Source organism: Equus quagga, chromosome 5 (assembly GCF_021613505.1).
Source record: "Equus quagga isolate Etosha38 chromosome 5, UCLA_HA_Equagga_1.0, whole genome shotgun sequence".
Classification (NCBI taxonomy): Eukaryota; Metazoa; Chordata; class Mammalia; order Perissodactyla; family Equidae; genus Equus; species Equus quagga.
This window is the reverse complement of record NC_060271.1, coordinates 18,520,973-18,547,891: the sequence shown is the minus strand read 5'-3', so window position 1 is coordinate 18,547,891 and position 26,919 is coordinate 18,520,973. Positions and strand designations below refer to the sequence as shown.

Below are 26,919 nucleotides of genomic sequence, written 5' to 3'. Positions count from 1 at the left end.
TATCTGTCCTACTTTCAGAATTCCTCTTGACTCCTTCTTTCTTGCCCTGGTTCAGAGCTTCACCATGTTTTGCCTCAGTTATTGCAATGGTTTCCTAACTTGTCCCCCACCAGCACTCTGCCTTCTGCACAAAAGCCAGAATGATAGCTCTAAGACAGAGATCTGATCATGTCTCTTCTCTGGATCAAAATCCTTCCCTTGCTCCTCCATTGCTCTTGGAATAAAGTCCCAGTCCCTTAGCCTGACACAAGGCATTTCTGGATCTTTCTCCTGCCTCCCTCCTCACCCCTCCCTCTTGCCACCCCTCTGATTGCATCCTCTGCTCAGCCAGTGATCAGAAGGGCCCTGGCTCACCACGCTGTCAGGCTTCCCTGGCTCTGCCCGCTCTGTGTCCTCTGCTGGGACTGCCCTCCCCCCAGTCTTTGGCTAATTCTTCAGTGCTCAGTTTAGGCACCAGCCTCCAGGCAGCCTTCTCGCCCCCTCGGACTGTGGGCTGCCTGTCGTAGGTCCGCCTGTGGCACCCTGGGTAGCACTCATTGCTCTGACTCCTTGGTTTTCCTCACTCAACTGTGAGCTCCTTGAAGTCAGAGCCATGTCTTGCTCCTTCAGGTCTCCAGCACCTGGTAAAGTGCCTTGCTTAATCATATTTCCTGAAAGGAGTGAGACAGTGTACAAAGGCATCTGTCAGTTGGTCTGTCTGTCATGGGCTTGGCCTTTGTTAGTAAGTTGCCTGATTCCATCGTAGTCAAAGAAAAATCTCAACTGTTTTTCCTATTGCTTACGTTTAACAGACCTTTATGGAGGAGATGACTCGCAAACAGCCTGACGTGGACCGGGTCACCAAGACATACAAAAGAAAGAATATAGAGCCTGCCCATGCGCCTTTCATCGAGAAATCCCGCAGTGGTAGCAGTATGTTTCCAGCCCTCTATGTTAGGATGCTTTGTCCCTACACTAATTGAAGATGAACACTTTCCAAGTGTCTATCAAAAAATTTCTTCTCCATTTTCAGAAACCATGTTGGATTTAAACTAAGACCTTTTTCTTACACTGACAGAGTAACTATGCTCCATTTTCTTGGATTGGTGTGCAGTTTCAAAGCGGTTAAGCAACTTCTTTTGCAGTGGCCTTTCCATTGTCTTGGTCATCAGTGCTAGCTGTTTATGTTTGGTTTACCCTAATTTAATCATAAAATAAATCAGCTCCTATGGGACCATTGCTTTTTCAGTTGAGTTGACATTTCCTCAGCTCACTAAGGTAGGACAGACTTGATTGAAGACAAGACCTGTTGGCTGGGGAGGAGGATCAGTAGTTTTGGAATTAGTGTGCTTCCATATCTAAATAGTGCTAGGTCCCATGTTTCTTTTCTCAGTTACTGACTGGTTATTGTTTTAAGATCTCCTAAGTTCACACATATGGCAATTTCTGTTTGTGAACTGACAAAACCAACTTTTCTGATCTTGTGGTTTTTCCTTTTAGGGAAGTCCCTGAGTCAGCCCACACCTCCTCCCATGCCAATCCTTTCACAATCTGAAGCGAAAAACCCACGGATCAACCAGCTCTCCGCCCGCTGGCAGCAGGTGTGGCTGTTAGCACTGGAGCGGCAACGGAAGCTGAACGATGCCTTGGATAGACTGGAGGAGGTGAGGTCCTGCCAAGAGCTATCTCTAGGGGCCAGGGACATTTATCAAAAGACAGTCCTTCTGAGGCCTTCTTAATATGAGCAATGTGAGCCAGTATTCTGTCCTTCAGGCCCCCTAGGAGAAAAGAGACACGTGTGAGGAAACCACTCACAAAAGAGTAGGCAGTAGCACCTGGTTGTTGAAAGCAAGCAAGCAACCAGTCAGTCTGTGAAAGTACGGTCTGTGAGCTGACCCTCCTCAGCACCGGGCTGTGGTCAAGAATCAGGAGCATAACTGCGAAGTTACCTCCAGGTGTGGAGCTTATCACAAGAATGGCCATTATTGAGCCCTTTATGTAAAGATACAAGCTACACGATTATGAAATAAGAGTAATTTATTTATAATCTTTTTATTCTATTACTCTTCACTAGATTATGAAAAAAGCAAATCTATTTTAAGTATCGTTAACCAGTCTAAAATATATAGTACTACACTTCCTAGTTTCTAAAACAAATTTCTAATATCTTTTATGTGTTTTTTATTTGTGCATATCAAAGCAGCTATGCCCGGAAGTGAGTGTTCTGTGTTTTTTGTTGTATTTCTGTAGGTCAGTTGAGTTTTAAGCATATTTGGTTTTTGGCTTTTTTTCCCCTATTCCTTCCAACTTTGAAGTTTGAAAGACCAGGGGGAACACTGCTGCACGGTCATTCTAAGTCTGTATCACTAACATGGTCCAAGTAGCTCAACATTGCCTTGTCCCCTGCGCAGCCTGCTGTCGTCTGTCAAGGCCCAGTATTGAACATGGAAGTCAGATGGGCAGATTGCCATCTCTGGTGCCATTCCAAAGACACATGCTTGGGTGCAGGGTTGGATTCTTTTGCTTCCAGCCAGAACTCAAATTATCTCAGAAAACGGTGGGAAACATGCGCCACCTGATGTGGGCCTCGGTGTGATCATAATTCCTTTCAAAATCGCATAAGTGGGGAGTGCTGAGGACTTCTCGTCTGGGATAGAATGCATTCCTTTACATCTAAGAGGGTGGTCCTTCATAAAAGTGCAAAGGGAAAGCAAGGCTGGCTCCCCCCATTCTTGTTCTACGTGCTCTGTATTTTCCATGGTGGTTGTTCAGTTACTGTTTCTCCCGCTGCTCCATCATACCACAGCTCATGTAAATAATCATGGCTTTATGTGAAGGAGCCAAATTGTGCCTTCACAGAAGAGGCAACACATAGATGTCATTGTTGGTGCCCCTCCAGAAGGCCTGCATGGCTTTACTGAATGTCTGACAGTTTTGGTATGCTCTGGGCAGGTTTGCAAGCCAAAATGATAGGTCTTGTTGACACCTCTGATTTCTGTCTAGTTGAAGGAATTCGCCAACTTTGACTTTGATGTCTGGAGGAAAAAGTATATGCGTTGGATGAACCACAAAAAGTCCCGGGTGATGGATTTCTTCCGGCGAATTGACAAGGACCAGGATGGGAAGATAACACGTCAGGAGTTTATTGATGGCATTCTAGCATCCAGTGAGTCCAGTCATAATTCCAAACACAGGTCACACCCGGATTCTTTGCACTTATTTTGTAGAAGCAGGCAATATTCTGGTTAAACAGTCTTTCTGAAGTTAAAGCTATAGTCTTAAGGAAGAAGTAATGTAACTGCTTACTAAAATTGGTCTGTTGTTTTGATGGAGAGAAGAACCTCATTTTGCTGGGAATAAAAAAAGCGGGTCTTGTTTGACACATTGTGGCAAGCAAAACACATTTGAAGTATAGATAGGGAGCTAACTTTTGTGAATGATGACCTTCTAAGTAAGATGTTTTAAAAAAGTAATTTTTTCATAATGTCAGTTTTTGACATCTATATAACAGCTTACATAGCGTGTGATCTCATTTGGTTTTGGCAGAAGAGATAATTAAGGCATAAAGTAGTTAAGGGACTTGCCAGGATCACAAAGCACAGTCCACAGCTGTGCACCTTTATGTGGGTGGCCGGCGAAGGCCTGTCCGGAGGCGATATTTGAGCTGAGACCTAGGTGATGAGAAGGATCCAGCCACCTCAAGATTTCAAGGAAGAGAGAGAGGCAGAGGGAACAGCAGATACAAAGTGCTGAGATGAGAATGCACTTGGCGTGTTCTAGGAATAGGGAAATTGACGTGGTTGGAGCGTCACGGCCTCAGAGAGCTGGAGTTGGAAGGGTCGGCAGCAGCCAGGTAGTGCAGGGCCTAGTGGGTCATGGTGAAGAGGTCAAATCTAATCTCTCATTCCAGAGACACTGGGATGGTGGGCAGCCACCTGAGGTCTTCAGCTGAGAGACAGTGTAATCTGATTTATGGTTTAATAAACCACTTTGGCTACTGTAAATATTCACACTTCCTTCAGAAAGCATTTTGTCAAGAACTTAAGGCAGCTATCTAAACATAGAAAACACTTCATCCTATTAATTCCAAATTGTCATATCTAATTTAGACAAATCTAAATGTCTAATAATAGTGGAGTAGAGAATAAATTCTTGAGTGGTAGGTCTTGGGTGGTTGTAGTATTGTGTTTATACCTTTTGGTATATCTGAAATAATCTTTTTTTTTTTTTTTTAATTGAATGGGGGTTAGGGGAGTATATAAGAAAAAAACACCCACCAAAAACTTAACAGTGAGTAGTCTCTGGGTGCTGCATTTTTGGGTGATTTTTTTTTTTTCCCCTCTTCTTTGTAGTATTTTATATCTTCTAAATTTTCTAAGTGGGCGTGTCTGGCTTTTCAGAAAAAAATCAAGACATAAATTTTTCTTTGAAAAAGTATTCCTGTGACCTCCAAAAACCCAAGTAAGCCCTCTTGGAATGTTCAAAAATGTGATTAATTTTCTCCAGAGTTCCCTACTACCAAGTTAGAGATGACTGCTGTCGCTGACATTTTTGACCGAGACGGGGATGGCTACATTGATTACTATGAATTTGTGGCTGCTCTCCATCCCAACAAAGATGCTTATCGACCAACAACCGACGCAGATAAAATTGAGGATGAGGTATGGGAAATGGTTATATTTTGAGTACATTTTTTGCCATAGGGTTCTACTCTCTTGAATTTGGATGGGTGCAATTTTCCTATCAGCTCTGTGACTTGTCGGTTGTGAGGTAATTATTTGGATTTCTGTTTGGGGATCCCCATTGGATGACATTGTCCCAGTGGATCTCTGGCTATTGAGCTCTGGTTCAGTTTAGATGACTTCTTACTCAAGTGAGTCACATCGGTGTGGCGCTCTAAAGTTTGCAGAGAAGTTTACCACACTCATCCTTTTCAACAGATACCATGTTACTTAGAACAGACTTGTCTCTCAGTCCTGAGCATCCTGCCTCAGGATCCAGGGGACTGGTCTTCTAATGTATCATTTAAGGAGTAAAATGTAATAGTTAAGATGGTGTGTGCTCACCAAGCTTTCTGCCTAGTTAAGAACCATATCACATTGAAAATAGCGGATTCATTAGTAGCACTTAGAGATCCCAGGATCTGTTGGTTCTGGAAAGGAAGAGGCAGTGGGGCATGTCTTGGGAGTGGCCTGGAACACCCCAGGACTAACTTCAGGGCAATCTTGGCCTCCTAGGTTGAAATTCAAATCAGTTCATTAATTTGCTTAATTAGTCAACTGATTTTGATGCATGCATATTAGCAAATTTCTCAAAGGAATTTGGAAGCAGGGTGGAAGAATGTATTTTATAGTTACTTGGGGATTTCTTTCATACTCTCTCTCTCAATGTCTCGAATATCCCAGTTAGTAAGAACAACATGTATTAATTCGGAATAGAAAATAGATACATGTGTCAAAAGCCTGAAATGCCAAAAAAATACATAATGAATAGCTTCCCTGTTTATATGTAAAAATCTTTGTTTCTCTGAAGAGGTAGTCTTGCTTTAACCTTCACACTTTGCTTTTTTTGTTATTCACAACCAATAGGTCACAAGACAAGTGGCTCAGTGCAAATGTGCAAAAAGGTTTCAGGTGGAGCAGATTGGAGAGAATAAATACCGGGTAAGGAAGAGAAAACCAGTCCTTTGTGGTGGTGGTCCTCCTATGTGGCCCTTTCAAGTGAAAACAACCTGACACACAGCAGACTCAATGATCCCACCTTCCCACTAGAGATGCTTAGAGGACCAGAGCTAGTGGGTCTTGAGATGTGGTCGCTCTCTGGCCCTAATCTCTATAGAGTCCAAATGTCAGGTGTCCTCTTGGGTAAGCTTAGTGCCCTACATAGTCCCATCGGAGAAATAGTGCCATATCTAGCTAATAATAACTTATACTTGAGTTCCAGTATAGGAGACATTTTAGAGCCCTCTGTATACTGCTGACCAAAGTCTTCGGGGAACTGAATACACCATTATCTGATAACTGGCCATTCACCCCAAAGAGCTGATCCTCGTGAGCCTGAGTGGCTCCCAGGCTCAAAGAGGGCTGGAGGAACTGCGTCAAGGCCCCAAGGGACACTGTGCCTGCTGGACTACAAATAGGGCCTAGGTGTACTGGGGAGACGCCAGGCTCAGTAGTCTTCCCTGGAAAGCTGTGCTGAGTGTGGACATAACTGACAGGGAGCTCTGCTGTGTTGTAGCTTCTTTTGAGACCAAGGTCGAGGCATAGAAGGAATCTGAAACAGACTTCCTAAAATATATCTAGCAGCTTGTCAGGATCCTCTAAAATCCTAAGGGAAAATCTAGGATTGGCAAAGAGGATTTAGATGGCCATGTCAGATTGCACAGTTATACGCCCCAAATTAGGAACGGGAAAATCTGGGTTCCGTTAGTATATCAAAAATGTCTTCAAGTACACCAAAACCACATTGTGCTGCTCATAGCTGGGGGGTGCTGGATGACTGCCTTGTAGCCAACCCAGGGCATTTAGTTAATGAAGCTCCAAGCGATCTTATGCTTGCTTGTTGAGTTTTGTTTCCTTGTCTTTTTAATTACCTATGAGAGAAATGAGTTAACAAGAACAACATTGAGTGGAAAAGTTAGGTCTTCTTAATCTGTCAAGCCACATCCTGTGCCAGGAGCTTAGTAAGAACACGGTCAGTGAGTGTCACTCTCCTTGAAGACTGGTAACGTTATCACATGATTTTCATTCCTTAGTGTTAATTTGACAAAATGTTCTTTTTTTTTCTTCCATTTCCTCCATCCTTTACTCTCACTGTCTGTAGTTCTTCCTCGGCAATCAGGTACAGTGTGCCTTGCAACATTCTTCTTCTCCATGGGAATGGTCTGTGTAGCTAACGCTGCCTGTTCTTTGCTGTGGGGAGAGGACGTAATCTGAAGCATGCCTGGGTCACACCTGGTTGTCTTACCAAGTGGAGAAACTGCTAACAGGGCTAGTATTGCAAAGCTGTCTTAGTAGCAAAAGGATATAAGTACATGTTTTTCTAAAGGAGATGAAATTTTCCATTCAAAATTAGATTGTCTGAAGACAATGATATTATGCTGGACTGAGTTAGAAGTAATAAGGTTCAGGGAAGATTGACGCCATGCTATCAATCCATCCCACTTCTACAAAGAGCCTGACCTTGTGCTTCTATATTGGGAGTCAGAATACCAGACAGCACAGTTCTGATTTATACCAAAGTCTTTTGATAGTGAACACAAATTTTATCAGGTACACTAAGTCGAAAAGTCTTGGGGTATTTAAGTACTCAGTCAGTTTAAATACTTTATTAATATTTATAGTTACCTGCACTTATATTGTATTTTATAATTATAAGGTACCTGAGAAGTGTACTGTGGAAATCATCATTGGCTATAGCCTGAAGTTTGCCAATTATGGCCAGCCAGCAAAATCTAATGGGATCGATTTAGACTTGCAAAAAAGATTGAATGTTTTTGACTGCACTTGGTAACTCTAACCTTTTAGATCTTTTTGAGGGCTCTGGGGTCCTGTGTCTTCAGATGGAAGGAAATTGCATGGGTGAAATCTGTCTTGTGATATGAAATCAGAAACACTAAGAGTTGATTTGAAGCCCTCAATCAATGTTAAGTTCCAGGCACTGCAATTAATCACTAACTACAATAACCTTCTGCACCAGCGGGAAGAACAGAAGATAGAAAGAAACTAAAGACAAGAACAGTAAAACTTGCTTTAAATAAATCGTTGCATAAGAATGCCAAGTAGTATATAAAGGATGTGCCTGTTTGCTAATGACTGCATGCGGTTACCAGGGCCCCTTCAAAATGCCACTGACGTCCTCCTCTACTGGTCCATTGACCAGCAGAGGGTCAGATGAGTTAGTTCCAATGTTGGGAACAGAATTATGAAGCTCATTTTATATACGAGGCACCTGAGGCCTAAAGGATCATATGCCAACAGTCACACAGAGCTAATGTCATAGCCACTGCAAGAACCTTTGTCACTGTAAGGGATTCTCCGTTTAAGAGAAGGAAACAAAAGTTACCATTGCCTCTAAAACTCTGTTCTGAGGTGTTTGACTCACTGATGACCCAGCTCTGCCAGGCTTGTGCGGGTCCCCATTTTTAGAGCTGCCATAACCACTTCCGCTGCTCGTCATTCTGGCCTCAACTTCCCCAACCACTTTGGCCTCTGGTTTGGGTCAAACCCTTTTTTTCCCCCATAGCTCAGCAAAAATAAGTTAGAATCTTTCAGAGGGATCTTTAGTAAGGAATTAAAGGGAAAAAAGCATGAAATAAGTGGAGTAATTCTAAAGGCTGACAAGTAAATTACAGGCCCTAGTAATGTAAGGATAAAGTACATCTTGGGGTCCTTCCCGATTCACTCTGGAGGGCCTTTAGGCCCTATTTCCTTTCTCTCCTCAGCTGTCCAGAGAAGACCCCAAATAGTGACTCAGGCCGTTGCTGCTCGTGGATGTGGTGGAATCCTCGATTCCTCCCAAAGGGCCTCCCCGTTTTCACTTATTGGGCCAGCTTCTGAGGGAGACGCCCACAGAGCCGGAAGGGGCAGCTTCTTTCCCAGGACAGGACGTTTATTCCCTGACATCTCTGTGGGTCCCCGCTTTACCATGCTGTTGCTGTAGTCACTTTGTATGAAAACTTAAAAACTGTATGAGATGAAAGATGTAGGGCTATTTTTATTTTCAAAGTGAGGGGCTTGGGAGAGGGGTGATATTTTTTTCCATCATCTTGCCTGTATAAACAGTGCACTTGATCAGTGCAAAGTAATACAGAGAATTACCAGAAGTACATTCATTGTGAAGGAGGTTGGTTACGTGTCCTTCTCAAACACCCTTTTTGGCATTTTCAATTTTTGTGCCTTGTTTCAAGATAAAAAGTCTGTCCTCTCTCCCAGGAATACTCTCCTTGAATTAAATAATTTCGGGAATTCTCTCTCTCCAACCAACTGTTTGGTTTTTGTTTTAGGATCTCAGCATGATTCTCTTTTGTTGCCTCTTTATTTTGGGAAGAGGGTAATTTATGTAATGGGAAACTCCAAAGGTTGACAGGGCTGGGAAGTAGGAATGTTAGACAGGAAAATATAAATATCAAAAAGTCATACTTGTTTTAACATCCCGAAATGATTGTTGAATAGTATTTATAATCAGCATGGTAGATTAAAATTTCAGTTTCTTCAGCTAACCTTTAGAATAAATACCAGCTAATCATTTATTCAGCTGAAGAAACTTTTCTGCTGGTGACATCACAATTAGAGAATTCTTAGGGTTTATTTCTGAAAACCTATTGTGGAAAATCAAATTTCCTTCTAAGCTTATAATAATAATGATGCTTTGCAAGGGTTTCCTTGAGGCTTGAAATATTATTTGCTGTTCCCCATTTAACTTTTGAGCACACTGTATTCGGAAGCTGACATCCACCTTATAGCTACCTTTTCTTTTATGAAAATAAACTAGCATGACAAAGAATTTTATTATTGGGATTTAATTTAGGCAGAACCTTTAAAAGAATCAAAATGAGCTAATGTTGTATCTGTCCTCCATCTTGCCCCTTTGGTGTCGAGGCATGACCATCAGAAGTTAACTTTATCCCAGTAGAAAGTATATCAAGACACTGGTCTTTAGTTTGATATTTTGGCTTTCCCATATTTAAAATTCTTTTGTGAAAAATGCAAAATAGTTAAAATTCTCTCCAAACTATCAAATTGTCATTCTGTCTGAATACAGTCTGCTTTGGAAAGAAAGTCTAGCCCTGCTGCAAGGCATGCTCACTCATCAGTTTCCCTTGGTTCTGCAGTTCGGGGACTCCCAGCAGCTGCGGCTGGTCCGCATCCTGCGCAGCACAGTCATGGTCCGTGTTGGTGGAGGATGGATGGCCCTGGATGAATTTTTAGTGAAAAATGACCCCTGCCGAGGTAAGGAACCATCCTGAGCGTGAATTATGTGTTAGGTACGCCCTCACCGCTGATCTTTCATGCTTCTACAAAGTGGCGGTAGTGGGGTCTGTTTATTTTGTTGTTGGGCTGCCCAGATTTTGTCCCACTAGCACAGATTAGAACTTGTGGGTGCCAGAGAAGACCAGGGAGAGAAAGTAGGAGAGGTTGATGCTGGCAGGGGAGATGGGTTTTGAGAGACACAGTAACAAGAACTGGGAAATTATTGGTGTCAGCAAGCGTTCCAGTTTGAGGTATTAAATTAACACTAGCCTAGAAAGGAGTCTGATGAAGCCCTTCAGTTTCTCTGTTAGTGCTCCAGATCCCTCTGCCTATACTTCCTGGGCCTGAACCTTGGGGAGAGTATTGGGCCCCTCCCATGTAGGGAAGGACTGGGGAGCTCCCTTGACCAGGAGGAGGGATAAGGAGCCTGGGGCAGTGAGCCTAGACACTTCTAAGACAGATGATCACCTAAGCAAGACCTCAGGGTATCTGTCTGCTAAACATGATAAGGCTGGCATGCCAGCCGAAGGCCAAAGAAAACGGTGAATTTAATGAGTGATGGCATCTGCAGCTAGAGGCGTGTGAGAGCTGCAGAAGGGGAGAAATGATCAAATTCCAGTTGCTAACTCCTCTTCAACTGCATCCTTTCCTTTTTCCTGTGAGCCAAGCTGCATGTGGGTATACAGGAGGCTCCCCCACTGTCTGCCAGTTTATGTTTCTTGACCAGTTTTTGCGTTTCCTGCTCTGTCTCTGTTTCTTTGTGTTTATATATTTTTTATTCTAGTTCACCATCCTGGGAGTAAAATAAAGCGCTCTGATTCCAGCTCTTCGATTTCCAGTCAGTCTCCCATAGGTTGGCTTTTAAGCTTTGTCCCTCCTACCCACACCCCAGCCCGTTGAGAATGGCTTTGCTTCAACTATAGCGCCTCTTGGCTCTCTGGTATCTGCTGCCTTTATGAATGCTTTCAAATAGCCAAACCATAGCTTTTCTAACTGTGATAAGTTGACAGAGCATAAAATGCTCCTGTTGAGATAGTACCCATGGAATTTGTTCTGAGTTTCTGTTTATTTAACAAATACTTATATAGCTTTATCCACCACACACTATTATAAGCACTTTACAAATAATAACACATTTACAGCTCTGTAACTGTAGATGCTATTATCTCCTTTTTATAGAATGGGAAATTGAAGCATAGAAATGTTAAATAACTTCCCTGAAAACAGACAACTAATAAATGTCAGAGACAAGATTCAAATCCAAGACAGACAGGCTCTAGAGTGTGTGCTCCTGACCAAGCTGCTGTGTGTCTGTGAGGCTACATACCCCCCACCACCATACCCCTTTTTGTGTGTCTATTAGTGGTCCAACCTGTATAATTAAACTATTAAGGCTTATTTATAAACCTAGCAGAAATGTTTACAGTGTAGTTATGTAACTTCTTTGGAAATGACGTATAGTCATATTCTGAAGCATTTAGAGATAAAGGGTACAATTCTCACAAGAATTCAGATATGCCCGTAAATAGTTCCTCTTATTTTAACTCATCCTGCATTTACTCCAATAGACCAGAGTAATCATTTTCGTTAGGAGTTCCTTTTTTAAAAAGTAGTTAATTTTGAAAACATCTATTCTGATAAAAACTTGAAAAAGTTTAATGAGTTTTAGAGTTTAATTATATTGCAAACCAACTTCCTTGATATGAAAGTCCTCTGTCATTATTTTAAATGAGGAGCAATATATATCATTTCAACCATAACTCAGTAAAACATTATTCCTTCCCAAATCTATTAATAAGGTTTTGTTTTTCCTGTCATGTCATAGCACTAAACAAATAAAAACAGAGATGCTGCATGTGATGTTTGGGAATCGTTGGTTGCCTGTTTGCTGCCTGCTAAATGTGCTCTATTTACAATAACATTATGCTGCTGGCCAAGGAAAACATTGCTTGCTTTGTCCTATCTTAATAGCTAAAAATTGGAACCCCAAGAAAATTTGGGAGAGCCATCTAGTAGCTATTTTCTATGGAACATAGTAGCCCTTTTCAGCATCCCTTGGAGCAAACAAGGTAAGGCTTTCCTCCGTGCCTCTCCAGGAGTGCGCTCCTAGAGTTCAGCAGTCACCTCAGGTCCACTGACTGCAGAGTTGAGAACTCCCCAGCCGTCGTAGATACCATAGCTCTACCACTGATGGATAGGGCGAGCTACTTCTAATCAAATGAAAAACTGTGCTGGGGCTAGCATGATGTAATAAGTGACTTCCAAAGAGAAAAGTTCCTTGAAGCTGTCTAGGGTTCTGTGAGGATTAATGTGGCTTCTGGAAGCACCACTTGGTGTAAATTTTGTATTCATTTGTGTAGCATTTCCTTGGCTCTCTGGACCATAGAAAATGTTATACTGAGGATAGTACAAAATTTGTAATAATGTTACAATACCGATATGCAGTATCATTTATCTCCTTTTACACAGATGTTTATGCATGTTGCTTTAGCCAAATGTAAAAGGTGAAAATACTCAACTAGGTAGGTTCCTGGTGCTGCCAAAATTGGAGATTTCAGTTTCTGAATTCATCCATGGCCAAGGAAATCATGATGTTTTGGATGGAGATTAAAAAAACACCTCAGCCTAAAGAATAGGTATGCCTTTACCTTAGGGTACTGTGTTTTTGAGCATTAGATAAATTAGTTCTCCCAAATAGGTGAAGATGTAGAAAACTTCATTTATGAAGATTTAAAGGACACAATTTGGCTTAGAACTGATTTTTTTTCTGTTATTTTGATAAAATACATGTAACATAAAATTTACCATCTTAACCATTTTTAAGTGTTCAATTCCGTGGCATTAAGTACGTTTACGCTATTATACCACGATCACCTGTCCATAGAACTCTTTTCGTCTTGTAACCCTGAAACTCTGCACCCATTAAACAATACTTAGAACTGAATTTTGACTAACAGGGCTGTTCCAGCCAACATCAGTGGCCAATATAAGTCCCTTAGAAAATGATGGCCTCGTTAGTGGTTGAAAAACTGAACTTGAGATGGCTACCTTCAGGGTCTGGTCCACAAGATGCAGTCGTTAAAAAACTCCCCAAAAAACCATGGTCAAATGCATTCGGAAGACACCGAGTTAAAGCTAAGTGGTTTCTTTACTGCAGGACTTCCCAGAGCTTACAAACTACTGCTTGCATTAGGGCTTTCCTGGGGCAAGGGGGGGTATGCAGTGTTTACTGAACTCCTTTTTGTAGGAAACGCCTCAAAAACCTCAGTCAGTTTGGGAAATTCTGCTCTAAGCAATGAAGGACCATCAAAGAATTTTGAGCCATTTGGAGACGTCAGATTTTTATTAAGAAATTCCTTCTGGGGAATGGAGAGTGAGGGAGGGATGGGGACTGAGATGAGAAACAAGGAGACTTGTTGGAAGCCTGTTACAGCCGTCCAGGGTGGAGATGCTGCATGAGCCACATTAAGTGTAGGAGGGTCTGGAAAGGCTCGGCGGACTCCAGAAGCGTTAGAAGGTAGATGAATAGACTGAACTGCCATCGGGAGGGAGGGACCTACATCACCAACCAGGTTTTTTTGGTCATGTCTAATCAGTCATTGGATATAAGATTCTGACGTCCAGGAGGAGGGTCTGCTCTGGGGATATATTTGAAAGTCAGGCATGACCCTATGGTGGCACTGAGGTCTCAGGTGGATGAGCTCATCACCAGGTCAAAAATCTAAGGGGGAGAACAGGACTGTGGACGGAACCGAGGGGCCCGTCAGTGTTTAAGAAGTGGGCGAGAAGGAGTTGTTGGGGAGGAAGCGGTGGGGGGAGGTTTCAAGAAGAGCAGTTAGTAATCCCCCATAGGCAAATTACAAAAGCAGAGAGGGGTTTGTACCTGTCAGATTGTCAGATCTGCACATGTTCTCTCTCTGAGTAATACAGCGAGCATGGGGCAGAGTGAAGTAAATTGAATATACTCATACATTATTTTAGAGAGTGTACGTTGCTATAAAATTTTGGAGATCAGTTGACGAGTATTAAAAACCTTAAGTGTGTATCCTTTGTCCCCAGCAAATTGACTTGTAGAAATTTATCCTAAGGAAGTCATTATGGATGAGCACAAAGGCTTCTTCCAAGCTGTTTGTCACACAGCATTGTATACTATGTTTAAAAATTGTAAGCAAATTAAAAATACAACACAGGGGGCCGGCCCCCTGGCCAAGTAGTTAAGTTTGCACGCTCTGCTTTGGCAGCCCAGGGTTTCACAGGTTTGGATCCTGGGCGCCGACAGGGCATTGCTCATCAGGCCATGCTGAGGCGGTGTCCCACATGCCACAACTAGAAGGACCCACAACTAAAATATGCAACTATGTACTGGGGGGATTTGGGGAGAAAAAGCAAAAAACAAAAACAACACAGAGTTGGTTAAATAGACATCCATATGATAAAATGATACTTTGCAACTAGTTGAAATTATGCAAGACATATAGAACATCGAGGAATGTTCCTGATGTTTTTGTATTAAAAAAATATATGTATGTGTATATATATATACACACACACACACACACACACACATATATATATACAGTTGTGCAAAGGAATAAAGCCACACCAACGTTTTAATAGTGATGTCCCCTAGGTTATAAGATTAAGCAACTTTTATTCTCTTTGTACTTTTCTGTATATTTCAGCCTTTCTACATTTTAAAAGGATTCTCCTCTGAGGCAGAAGTTATCAGTGACCTTTGCCAGAGTATTTTCAGTGGTGTGATGGGGACAGAAGCCTGAGTGGGATGAGGAGAAAGTGGAGACAGCTACTGTAGGTGATGATGCCAGGAGCTGGGGTGCTGGAAGCGAACAGCTCGTGTAGAAGACATTGGTTGTAGTCTTAGCCCTGCCATGGCTTTCCTGGACCTCAGCCTCTGAGTGCTTCAGTTCCTTAGTGACATAGGGATGCTGGCTGGTTGCTGATGATGGTCAAGTGCAGTACTGCCTGTAATCACAGTTTGTAAATGGCACGGTGCATGGGGAACATGATATTATTATATTATTACATTTAAAATGTCATTGCCCTCATCTGAGATCCATTTCTGAGTCTTTCTCTTCTGTCACTTTGTTGTTTTTTTTCTGGGAGAGTTGGCTCAGAAGTAAACTATTAATGTTTACTAGGTTTAAACCACACATCTAAAGTTCTTTAAACAATTCTGGTGTCTGAATCCTCAGCTGAGTAATGATTTTTCACTGATCAGTGTTATCTTGGTACTTACTGTATGTCCACCATTGTGCTGGGTACTTTAACAAACACAAGATAGCTAAGTTCTGATTCCATAGTTTTTTATGATGCGAAGTCTTACTGAAATACCCAAGTTAGTGCTGAAGGAAACTCTCTAAGAATCATTTAGTAGACACGAGGGAAGTGCTTAAGTCCAGAAAACGGATAAGTAGAGGCCAAGGAATGACCCTTAAGGGGCAAGTTCTCTTGGGGCCCGAGGAGGAAGGAAACAGCTTAGCATTCCAGGGAGCATTAAATCGTAGACCATCTGGACAAGGAGGACTCTGAGAGATCTGTCAGTCTGGTCACCTCTAGTGAGCCTGAAGAAACAGGCCCAGAGCAGGAAGACCTGGTTGGGGCAGTCTGGACTGTGAGTCAGAGCGTTTGATATCCAAGTTAGCCCTTTAACCTGATACTTTGTTGTGTCAACATAATAAATTGAGAAGAATTTGGATTTGATTAGGAATTTGGAACCACACTGCTTGGACACTCATAACAACCTGATTTAAAATCTGTTTCTACCAAGATTCCTCAAATTCCTTGAGGATGTGTGGGGTTAAGCAGAACAGAGAGTAGCACAATTACCTGAAATCCTCTACACTTGTAGTTTCTGGCTAAAATAAAAAATCTAAAATAGAAAAGAACGACAAATATTTTGTTTATAATGGTTCCCTTCTCCCAGGCTTCGCCAGCAGTCCCATTTGTCTAGATTTATCTAGTACATTCTAAAAAGTGAACAGTTTAGGATGAATGAGGTGGTAGAAGGTTGTTGCAGGATAACACCTTTCAGTGAGAAAAAATCTAAGAACATATTCCAGAGGAATTATTTAGTAGTGTCTTTCACATTTAACATTTGTTTTGGCTGTACTTGGTATCTTCTGACCGAATCCAAATTTTAAGTTCTGGTCTCACAGTTCCAGAAGGCCATGGGACAGCACTCTTGGCCTTCAGTGCTGTTTCCAGATTCTTTCCCCCTTACCATTCCTCTCCCACTTGCCATCTTCCCTTCAGCTTCTCATCGCTTCCAGTTTTTGACTTAACAGTTTCTCACTGGCAAGTTTTGTGCATGATCTTGATCTTTCTCTCTCTCTCCTCCCACATGTTTACTTCTTAGTGATTCTATCCTGATCTTTTTACGTACTGAGTTCCTGGACCCCTTTCTTTAGGATTGTTATTGACTAAATTCACATAGAAGAGTCTAGACAATGTCAATTTCAGGGATCTGTTTTTCTCCACTATTTCATTACCACGTATCCTGCAAAAGTTGAGCAACAGTACACATGTACTATGAGAGAGAAAAGAAGGGTTTTGATTTAACCTCAGAGGTTTTTGAATTGCTGCATCTGCTTTTGTTTGACCAGCTACAGTGTGCTTACCCCAGGGGACAGTGGCAAGGCAAGATCATGACAATAGAGCGGGATGGTACTTTGTATACAAACATTTCTTTATTCTAGCAAACCTAGGGGCTTATTAAATGTGTTTGCAATAGGTAAGAATCTTGACAAGGCTGATAGATCATGAATTTATCTCTATTTTAAAAGAATCGACAGATGGTACTAAACCTATAACTTATATAACTGTTATCATGGGGTCAAGCAGCTGTATGACCATCAAAGGTAATATTTTTTAAGATTAACTGACATTGTATATATGTGTGGTTATTCCCTTTTTAGCACGAGGTAGAACTAACATCGAACTTAGAGAGAAATTCATCCTACCTGAAGGGGCATCCCAGGGGATGACCCCTTTCCGATCACGGGGTCGAAGGTCCAAACCATCTTCCCGGGCAGCCTCCCCTACTCGCTCCAGCTCTAGTGCTAGTCAGAGTAACCACAGCTGTACGTCCATGCCATCTTCTCCAGCCACCCCAGCCAGTGGTACCAAGGTACGTACTGACCTCCATTATGCCCTTCTTCCCTGTTCCCATCTTTGCAGATAATCATTGTTCAGTGTAGCCTCTGAAAGACTCCAGTGAGGAGAGCAATGTGAAGACATACAGACCAAGCTCTACCTAGGCGAGGCTGACCAGGCCCTAGTGGTACACAGATACAGAACCTTTCAGATGACTACAGAGGACATTTGTTAAAATGTGAACTCAGGTCATTAAGTCAGAAACGCTTCTTTCCACATGTTCCCAGTTTGAGTGTGAGCCCATTCAGAGTTACTAATTTTGAAAATCCGGGCACTGTCTGTGCAGCTGGAGCTAACAGAGAAATTTGCTGTTATGATGGGTGATGTACAAAGAATGCTGTTGCCTTTCAGCCTGGTCCCTTTCATCCCGTTGGACTGATATGCATTTTATTTTGTTTTCTGTTTCTTTAAAATTTAGTGTCTTCTATTTATTTTTTTGTTCCAAATTTGCTCCCTTTCTGTTCCATTTTCAATTGTTCCCGTCCTTCCCTTTGGATTTCCGTTTCACAGACTCCACTTCAGTTCTCTCGCTGTTATGACAAACCCTGGTTGGTAAACAGTAAAGCTGGCACCCCTGTCAGGGACACCCATTATCCTGACCTCCAGCTGCTCAGCCCTGAGGTAGAGTATGGCTTTGCTGACTAAGGACACAATCAAGGCGAGGCCCTCGCTAATGCCAAGAACTTGACCAGCTGTTCTTCCTGACACGGATCCATGCTCTTATCTGTCTTTGTGGTGCTTGCTCTCACAGCTGATTCATCTAGTCAAGTGTTTTTCAGGAGTTTCTAACTCGGATTCACCAAAATTGGAGATAAATAAGAGATGCCTAAACTGGATTCTTTAACAACTTTCTAACCGTCTTTAGAATGATATTTGTTCAGGATGATAAACAATGGTTATTCTTGGTGATTTGTTTATTGATATTGCTTATAATCAGGCCTCTTGGAGTCTCCAAATGTCAGATACGCAGACGAGTTACGAACACTTGAAATTCGACTATGGTGCATGTTCAACAGTCCCTCTTTGCTTAGAACAGAAGAGTGGTTGGTGCTCCCCGCCCTGAGTCACATCCCAGCGGCGGTTGGTATCTCCACACTGGTCTGAGGTGTGGGTGCTGTTTATTCCAGCCAAGCACAGAATCAGTGAACACTGCTCTGAGGCTCAGATTTTAGCTTCTGAATCTCTTGGCCTAGGCACTTGGGTGTGTACAGCCTTGATTTGAATACACATGCTAGCAATTAAGCATGTTCAAGTGCAGTCATTATAATGCCCAAGCACTTTTGGAAGAGCAGTGTTTCAGAAACAAAACATGGGCTAGCGGCTTGTCAATAGCAGTACAATTTGCATTCCAGCTCCTTCTGGGAGCCATTGGATTCTTATGCCTCAAAAGAGAGCATTGTCTTCAATCCTGTAAAGCCTCAGCCAGAGGAAGCAGCGGGGACAAGAAGCCAATGCCTGTGAATGGGCTGCTGCTTTGGGGTTCGTCCCGCTCCACACTAAAACCAGTTCAGGAATCTGTCTGATTTCGAACGTGATCTGGGGACCTACTGCCACTAAGACCCCAAGACTCAACCTGCTTGTCTTGATTTCCTCTTCCTTGATGGCTCCAGTTTCATGAAAGTCTCAAAAGTTCTAAAATTTTCGATGTTTTAATTATGAAGTGCAAATTCTCATAGGATTCTGCTAGATCAGCCTTTGTTTTGTCTTAGGGTTTTACCTTTCGTTTCATTTCGTTTTGAGGTTTCATCTTTCCTTACCTGTTGGTGTTCTACAGGCCGTGTCCTGACGTGGACTCCAGCCCAGGGTCCCTGGGGCTGTGGGCTCCCCAGCAGCAGTGCTCACAACAGCGTCTGAAACTGGTGCTCTTCCTCCTGTGTGGGCCAGGAGGGTTTGTGCTTGAATGTTAATCACTTCCTGTCGCTTTTGCTTTTTCTTTATAAGTTAAAGAAGCACAAGAAACACAATGAAATCGGTTGCTTTATTCTTCTATCTGTATAAACATCTTAAAGGTCCTGGAAAACAATTTACACAGTTGATTTCACAGAAAAATTAGAAGCACCTGCTGTGGCATGAGTGATGTCTAAAACAGATCTAAAATATTCTTTCTCCAAATTAAGTGTACCACTATCTTCAAAAAACCACTCAAATAGGAGATGTGGCTCCTACCAGTAGCAGTGATAATCACATCCACCCAGCTCTTTTCCAGTCTAGGAAGTGCTTCTGCTCATGATTTATTCATTCAACAAGTTTTTATTGAGCCCCTTTTCTGTACCAGACACTGCTTTAGGTGCTGAGGATGTGACAGTGAACAAAACAAAGCCCTGCTTTTATGGAGTTTACCCTTCAATGCAGGAGGACAGACAACAAACAGGGAGCCTCCCAGGGCTGACGGCGGGGCAGCAAGGAGGCCAGCCTGGCTGGATGGAAGAAAGAGAGGGAGTGCGGTAGAAATGAAGTCGGAGAGGCAGGGTCTGTCCCTGCTTTCCTCAGGGAGAAATAATGACACAGGTGTTAATTTAGATAAGTCACAGAGCCCCGACCCCAGCCAGGGTCTTTTGGCTCCCCATTCAGAGCCTCATTCCTGATCCCACAGTCCCACTCTTGTGTACTTCTACTAACCATTTATTTGATCCACAAGTCAAGTAATTGTATCTGCATTTGCCAAAGAGGAAGTAGAGTGAAGATCTTAACTTGACTGAGGTTACTGCACCTACCTAGTAATAGAGGTTGGAGTAACATTTGTATTTCCATATTAAATATTTGTGGCTAGAACTCATATTTCAAACGTCTAGCCTCAAAACTTGGATACTTGGGGTTATTTGAAATTTTTTTCCTTTACTCATTCATCATATTTCTGTTTGTTAAACTATTATAATCTTACTATTTGAGGAGTTTTTTCCCGTTCTAGTGGAAATTTGTCATTAAGATAGAAGGTATTGGAAGATATTTTGAAATTTTAAATGAACATGAAACCTTTATTTTGGAAATCATCCAAATACATGACCTAGGACACTTTCAAATTAAATCTTTGCTTTCCTGGACTTTTAATTTGCTTTTCGATCAATTAGACATAAGGAGGCTCAAAATTGAACTTTAAATTTTAAAATCAAATTTTAAAATTGAACTTCCATCCAAGATTTCACCAAGTAAATATGACCTTTTTATCCTTTTAAGGTTATTCCATCAACAGGCAGCAAGTTGAAGCGACCGACACCAACTTTTCATTCTAGTCGGACATCGCTTGCTGGTGATACTAGCAACAGCTCCTCCCCCGCCTCCACAGGCGCCAAAACGAATCGAGCAGGTGAGTGTCTGCCCTCGTGCCTGTGCGCTGGGACAGGGTGAGGACGGGTGACCAGGCTAGGAATTTGGAAGCAGCAGCCTCTCAGCAACGGTTCACGGCCCCCCCCCCCCCCAGGGACATGTCAGGAGAGTAGCCTTAGGTGTGGTGCCCAGAATGACAGACCTGCTTTACTTTTCTCTGTCACTACAGCCAGCTCTAATCTTGCCTCCTGAGAGCAGGTGCTTCAGAAAGGGCCTTCTGAAGCAGGACCTTCCTCAGAAGCCCAGTGTTGGGACTGGCCCTTTGCTAGTAATTTTTCCAACGCCCCATATTTATTATTGCTGCTGGTGAGCCGAGAAAGTCAGAGGAGGATGGCATCTGTTCACCTGTTGTTGTTCCTTGTGGGGACCTAGGGATTTGGCTTCATTTCCTGGCTCCCTGTTTCCTATCACTTCGCCCCCATTCTCAGTCTGCTCACACATTACCCCAGCTGGCAGGCTCTCATCTGTGCCAAGGTGATCGAACAGCCTCGCACGGCTCTGCTGTGGGGGCATATGAGGTAACGTGCTGTGGATAGAAGCTAGTTTCTGATCCTCAGAGCCAAGCTTCTCAAGCAGAATCACAAAGCCATAAAAGGTTTCAGCAACTTCTGGGTAGATGGGACGACCAGGGTTCAGAAAGGCTCTGATTTGCCCAACGTCACACAGCATATCAGGTGGTATTAGGATTAGAACCCTGGCCTCTAGTCACTTGTTCTCCCTCCCCCATCCATGCTGTCTCTATTAAGTCTGCTGCTTTATTCTTGAATTCCAGACCCTAAAAAGTCAGCCAGTCGCCCTGGGAGTCGGGCCGGGAGTCGGGCTGGGAGTCGAGCCAGCAGCCGACGAGGAAGCGACGCCTCTGACTTTGACCTTTTAGAGACACAGTCTGCTTGTTCAGACACTTCAGAAAGCAGCGCCGCAGGGGGCCAGGGCAACTCCAGGAGAGGGCTAAACAAGCCCTCCAAAATCCCAACCATGTCTAAGAAGACCACCACTGCCTCCCCCAGGACTCCGGGTCCCAAGCGATAACACTGTACAAGCACCCCAAGCCTCTGTCCACCTTGAATCCTGCTCCATACGTTGGGTGTATATTTATTCTGAACGGGAGAAGTTATATTGTTAAAAGTGTAAAAGAATAATTGTGTTATGAAGCTGCCTTATTTTTTTTCTTTTTGTAAGTTACTATTTTCATGTGAATATTTATGTAGATAAAATTTGCCTCCTGGTAACCCTGTAATGGATGGGGCCCAGAAATGAAATATTTGAGAAAAACAAGTGAAAAGGTCAAAATGCAAATGTGTATTTAAAAAACAAAAAGAAGAAAGAAAAGACAAGCCTCTAAATAGGGTTTCTGCGCGGTGCAGGGTTGTAAACCTGCTTTATCTTTTAGGATTATTCCTAAATGCATCTTCTTTATAAACTTGACTTGCTGTCTCAGCAAGAGAAATTATATTAAACAAAAAATAAGAATCCTGCAGTGTTTAAGGAACTCTTTTTTTGTAAATCACAGACACCTCAATTAGCAAGAACTGAGGGGAAGGCTCTTCTAGTTGCTTTGTCCATTGTTTTTAATGTTGTGTGGTTTTAGCTGAGGGGAGGGAACCTCATCTAGGTAACGTTTGCACATGATACAGCAAAAGGAGTTTATTGCAATACTATCTTTGAATACTGTTTCAGTACTGGGTGTTTAAAGGACAAATAGCTGCTAGAATTCAGGGGTAAATGTAACTGTTCAGAAAACGTCAGAACATTGGAGTTTTAAGAGTCCTGGTTTATAACTTCCTATCCAGCCCAGCCACCAATAACTCCTGTGCTCACCAGGACCCAGGCCCTTGGCAGAGGGAGACTCCTTGGTGGCATTGTGAGTTATAGATTTGTTTATCTGCATTCTTTGCTATTTATTTAAATGGTCGATCAACTTCCCACAAACTGAGGAATGAATTCCACGAGCCTATTCTGAAAATGTGGACATAAACACTTACTCGTCCTTTAAAGGAGTTCACCAGCACACTTGTTAACAAGTCCCGTTTGCTTCCGTCTTTTTTTGTGCGTAATAAAATTAACTGACCAAGTGACCATGAAGAGGGGCTGTCTGGGGCTCCTGTTTTTTAGCTGCTCTTCCTCTTCAGCTCCGACCATGTTGCTGTGTGATTATCTCAATTGGTTTTAATTGAGGCAGAAACTAAAGCTCTACCAATGAACTGTTTAAAAACAAGACACACTTTTGTATTAAAATTGCTTGCAGTAACAAACATTTTGTATTTCCTGATTTTTATTCTCAACCATTTACCTTATATATAACATGTTACTCTGGGGTATGATTCTTTTGATGCATTATTCAAACGAGAATATCTTGATGGATAAATTATGGAGCTCATTAATAGATTTTTTCTTGTTTGTTTTATCCTCATTAATTTTATTTAACAAGGGAACAAAGAAATAATCAGGCTATCGTTAACATAAATCTGTAGGGTATCTGCCCCACTTATGTGATTAAGCAAATACCAATATGTAAAAAGATTAGAAATCACAGAGATCCTGGGGTTTGAGAGAATGGGGCCAATTTCCCACAGTGCACTGAAATTTCTGGTTAAATGACAGAATAGAATTTCAGAGGTAGTAGCAAAATTGGTCATCAAATCTAGCTCCTTTATTCTACAGATGGAGAAACTGGAATGGGAAAAAGGAGGAGAAAGTGATTTGCTTGGATCACAGAACGAATAAATGGCAAAGTGGACCTTAAATCTCATCCTTGACTCCCTATTCAAGTCTGGCAGTTTTGTTTGCCCCAGCCCTTAGTTGGCTTTATAATAATTAGAACAGCCAAAAATCAACTAATTCCAACAACAGGCATTAGACTGGGAAATAACTAGAGAACTTGAGAGGGAAGAGGGTTCAAGCTCAGCCGCCTGTATTCTTGATCAGAGGCCATACTCTTGTGATATGGGAAGTTGGTAAGACGGACACATGTTTGCCAAAGCTGTTTGGGGCCAAATATCCAGATTAAAAGAAATGTGCAGGCTGATAGATCCTGAAGGAAGTGTTTATTCTCCGTGGAACTGAGGAACTTTAAGATGCCAGAATTTTGTGTAGTATAGTGGTTTTTGCCCAAATTTGCTTCTCCCCTTAGGTCTCCTGGCTACAGAAGCATGCTGAAAACAGCTTGACCGCCATCTTTTCAGAGTCGGGACCATGGTCACTTGTTTTTCTTACCAAGTCATTCAAATTTTCCTTCAGTCTTTGCAACAAAGCTCAGCTAGTGGTGGAATCTGCAGACAGTATATTTGCATTCAACAAACACCTGTATGCAAAACCATGTGGGAAATAAAGGGATGGCAGGAAAAGGGTTAAAATAAAATTACAGTTCTGTGATACAAGTGCTGAACAAGCAATGCAGATTTAGTGTCTGCTAGGATAGAGCATGAATGCGAGTTCCTGAGGCCTTGAAGGACAATCGCTAGCATTAATGAGTGCTTAGTGTATGCCAGTCACCATGCTAAGTGCTCTAGATGCTTGCTCCTTTAATCCCCATCACTGTCCTACAATTGTGAGCCCCATTTACAGATGAGAAACCGAGCCTGAGAGAGGTTAAGTGACTTGCCCAAGGTCACAGTGTTGCCAGGTGGCTGGGGAAAGCCCTTGTTTGACACCACTTTCTGCAAGAAAGCTTCCCCACCTCAGTTCCCTTGCAGCTCTGGAGTTCTAGGATTCTACGCACACACCGCCGCCTCTGCTCCCTCTTCCCTTCCAGGCACTTTGCCCGCCCCTCTGTCAAAGAACAGCCTTCACTCTGCCTTCGGGAATGACTCAGGTTCACCTGACTGTCACCCCTGTTAGAGTGGGGGCCGCTCGGGCCAGGGAGCTGGCTGGCTTCATCTCTGACTCAGGCCACAGCACAGAGCAGCCCAGGGGTTGTTGCTGAATCGAATCATGGGGTGACGCCCTTTGGAATGGCTAAAACCCAATGTTTAGGTTTATGGGAATGTGAGGCCCATTGTTTAAAGAACACAGCTATCTCCACTTGCCCTAAACTGAGTGAAATGATTTCTGCTGTTACAAGAATCAGCCCAGCACTGGGCTGCTTGCAGTCTAGCTGGGAGCCCGGTGTTGCACGATGCACACCCTGAGAATTACAGGCTAGATCTGAGGCCCCAAATGATGGTGTGGACTCAAGGGGGAGTGCAGAGGAATGCCCAGTGGCACAGAGAAGGACAGTGAAGGGCGCAGGAGATTCAGAGACCCAGACCAAGCCTAACAGTCAAGGACACCCCCTTGACTCTGCTCCCTGCCTCCACATGCAGTCACCAAGCCCTGTGGATTCAGCCTCATAACAGCCTTCCCCTCTGCCCTCCACCCATGGCCACTGTCTCCCTCTCTGCCCTCTCGTTACTGCGACTGTGTCCAACTGTGGCCCTGACTCCAGTCTCTCTCCAGTCCATGGTCCCCTCTGCATCCAGGCTCTGGTCTCGCCCTGGGCACATTCAATGGCTAAGCTGCAGCATGCTTAGCCAGGTTAATTTCCAATTCCAAGCACTGTGGAAATTGACCTGTTGGGTACAAGGCAGACTAGGCAAGGGCTTAAGGCAGCAGCAAATGATTGTTTAGATTTGTTTTGATATTTTTTAGAAGTTTGAAGTGATCATGGGAAAGTGTGAATTTTATTGGACATCATACATTCATTTTGAAGTTTAGTCTTGAAACTACATAGGGGCCCATAACTGCCTGGAGTCCAGAGCCCTCATCCAGCCTCCCTGCAAGGCCCCTTGTAGTCTGTCTCTTGCCAGCCCCTCCAAGCCTCAGCCTCCCCCCCCCCTTTTGGCCCCCCCCCCCCCCCCCCCCCCCCCCCCCCCAGGCTCCACTGAACAGCTCACCTGCATGTGGCCACCTGCCCCAGCCCAGCTCCACTGTTGTGTGACCTCGGGGAAGCCCCTTAACCTCTGTGCGCCTCAGTCTCCGCACCTGTTAACAGAGGGGATTTAAATGGCATCCACTCTATACAATGTGTGTGCATGAAAGCTTGATGCAGAATGTGCCTGGCACACCGTAAGCGTTATTTGTTACCTGCCGTTGTTATGCTCCCTCGAATCTCAGGGCCTTGACACAAGCTGTTTCCTCTACCTGGAACACTTTCCTCCCACTGACCTTCCCTGTCCTCCCAGGCCAATTCCTTCTAGTCTTCCCAGCTCGGTCTAGGTGTCACCGCCTCCCAGCGCAGCGCCTTAACCGTAAGCGAATAGACGCAGTGAGAGCGCGCCTCGGGAAGTGCAGGCTGTGCGGAAGGGCTGGTCCACCGAGGACTTTCCCTGAGGAGCCATCTCTCTGCAGGCCGCTGGGGGCCGTGACAACTTAGACGCGCAAAGGCTCTTCCTGGACGCTGGCGAGGGCCCCAGAGCTCCTGGGACGGCCGGAGGCGGGTGCGCGTCTTCCGCGCCGGGCTGAATCGGCACCGGGTTCCCCGGGGCGCACAGCGAGAGCTGGCGGGGACCGCGCAGCCGCAGGAACAGCTGGGGCGGCCCGCGTGGGCGCAGCCGGGGAGCACGCGGGAGCCAGGTGGGTGGGCGCGCCAGGAGCAGCGACCGAGCAGGTGTCCGGAAAGGAGAAGCCCCCAACAACGGCGCAAGGGGACAGCGGGGAAGGCGCCGAGAGGCCTCGAGGAGCTGCGGTGGCGGGGAACGCGGGCCCGGCTGCTGCTGGCAGAGGAACGCGCCCCACTCTCGGGACATGGCCAGCACCCGCGGGGCCCCTCTACCTATAGACCCGGCTGAGGCGTTTCGGGTTCTTGGGCGACAGTCTGCGCACCAAGGCGGGGCTGCCGGGCCCCTCCGCTGGCCGGGCCGAAACTCGGGATCCCCGCCCAGGCGAGGGCGCCCGGACCCGCCCCGCGGGAGCCAGGTTCCTGATTTCCCCGGACAGCGCTGCTGCCCTGGGGTCCCTAGGCCGAGGCCCCCAGCCTGCAGGACGGCGCGGCCAGCGGCAGGGAGCGGAGCCCAGGACGACCCTGAGGCCCCTGACGGCCGGGCTGCGGACCCCTCGCCCGAAGGGCGCATCGCCCACTAGCGGGTCGCATCTAGAGGTAGCCACCTCCTGCCACACCAACCGCACCCCAGAGCCCCTTCCCGGGGCGTGGGTTCCGCGGCCTTGGCCCCGCCCCTGCGCCCCATTGGTCGGCCCGGAGGGGGCGGCACCCGGCGGCCGCGCGGAGCACAGGGGCGGCGGCCCAGACGGCGGGGCCGCCCGGGAGGAGCTGGGGCATCCGCGCTCCGCGAGCCCGACGGCAGCTCGCCCGCCGCCCCTGCGCTGAGCCGGCCTCGGCGACGCCGGACTCGCCGACAGTCCCGGGTCCCCTCGGCTGGAGCGCGCCAGGTGCGGCGCGGGGGGCGCTCTAGGGCGGCGCTCGCCGTCGGGGCCCGGCCGGGCGGCCGCGGGGCGGATGCGCGCCCGGTGATTGCCGCGGTCCGGCCCGCCATGGCCG

The 26,919-nt window shown here is 44.7% G+C and overlaps 1 protein-coding gene across 20 annotated transcripts in view; it reads left to right on the top strand.

The window, feature by feature from the left end:
- Positions 1–22,699, top strand: part of MACF1 (microtubule actin crosslinking factor 1) — a 324,410-nt gene extending 301,711 nt beyond the window's left edge. For 9 of the 20 annotated variants that reach the window (XM_046661297.1, XM_046661284.1, XM_046661281.1 and 6 more), the window contains 12 exons: positions 792–912; positions 1,480–1,643; positions 2,983–3,145; positions 4,486–4,640; positions 5,568–5,642; positions 6,802–6,819; positions 9,812–9,929; positions 10,735–10,803; positions 16,886–17,097; positions 17,634–17,744; positions 20,298–20,427; positions 21,220–22,699. In XM_046661297.1, the coding sequence (XP_046517253.1) occupies positions 792–912; positions 1,480–1,643; positions 2,983–3,145; positions 4,486–4,640; positions 5,568–5,642; positions 6,802–6,819; positions 9,812–9,929; positions 10,735–10,803; positions 16,886–17,097; positions 17,634–17,744; positions 20,298–20,427; positions 21,220–21,476 (1,593 nt within the window). In that variant the 3' untranslated portion in view covers positions 21,477–22,699. The remainder of the gene's footprint in view (positions 1–791; positions 913–1,479; positions 1,644–2,982; positions 3,146–4,485; positions 4,641–5,567; positions 5,643–6,801; positions 6,820–9,811; positions 9,930–10,734; positions 10,804–16,885; positions 17,098–17,633; positions 17,745–20,297; positions 20,428–21,219) is intronic. The other 11 variants (XM_046661298.1, XM_046661295.1, XM_046661282.1 and 8 more) reach the window with 6 other exon arrangements.
- The last annotated feature ends 4,220 nt before the right edge of the window (positions 22,700–26,919 follow it).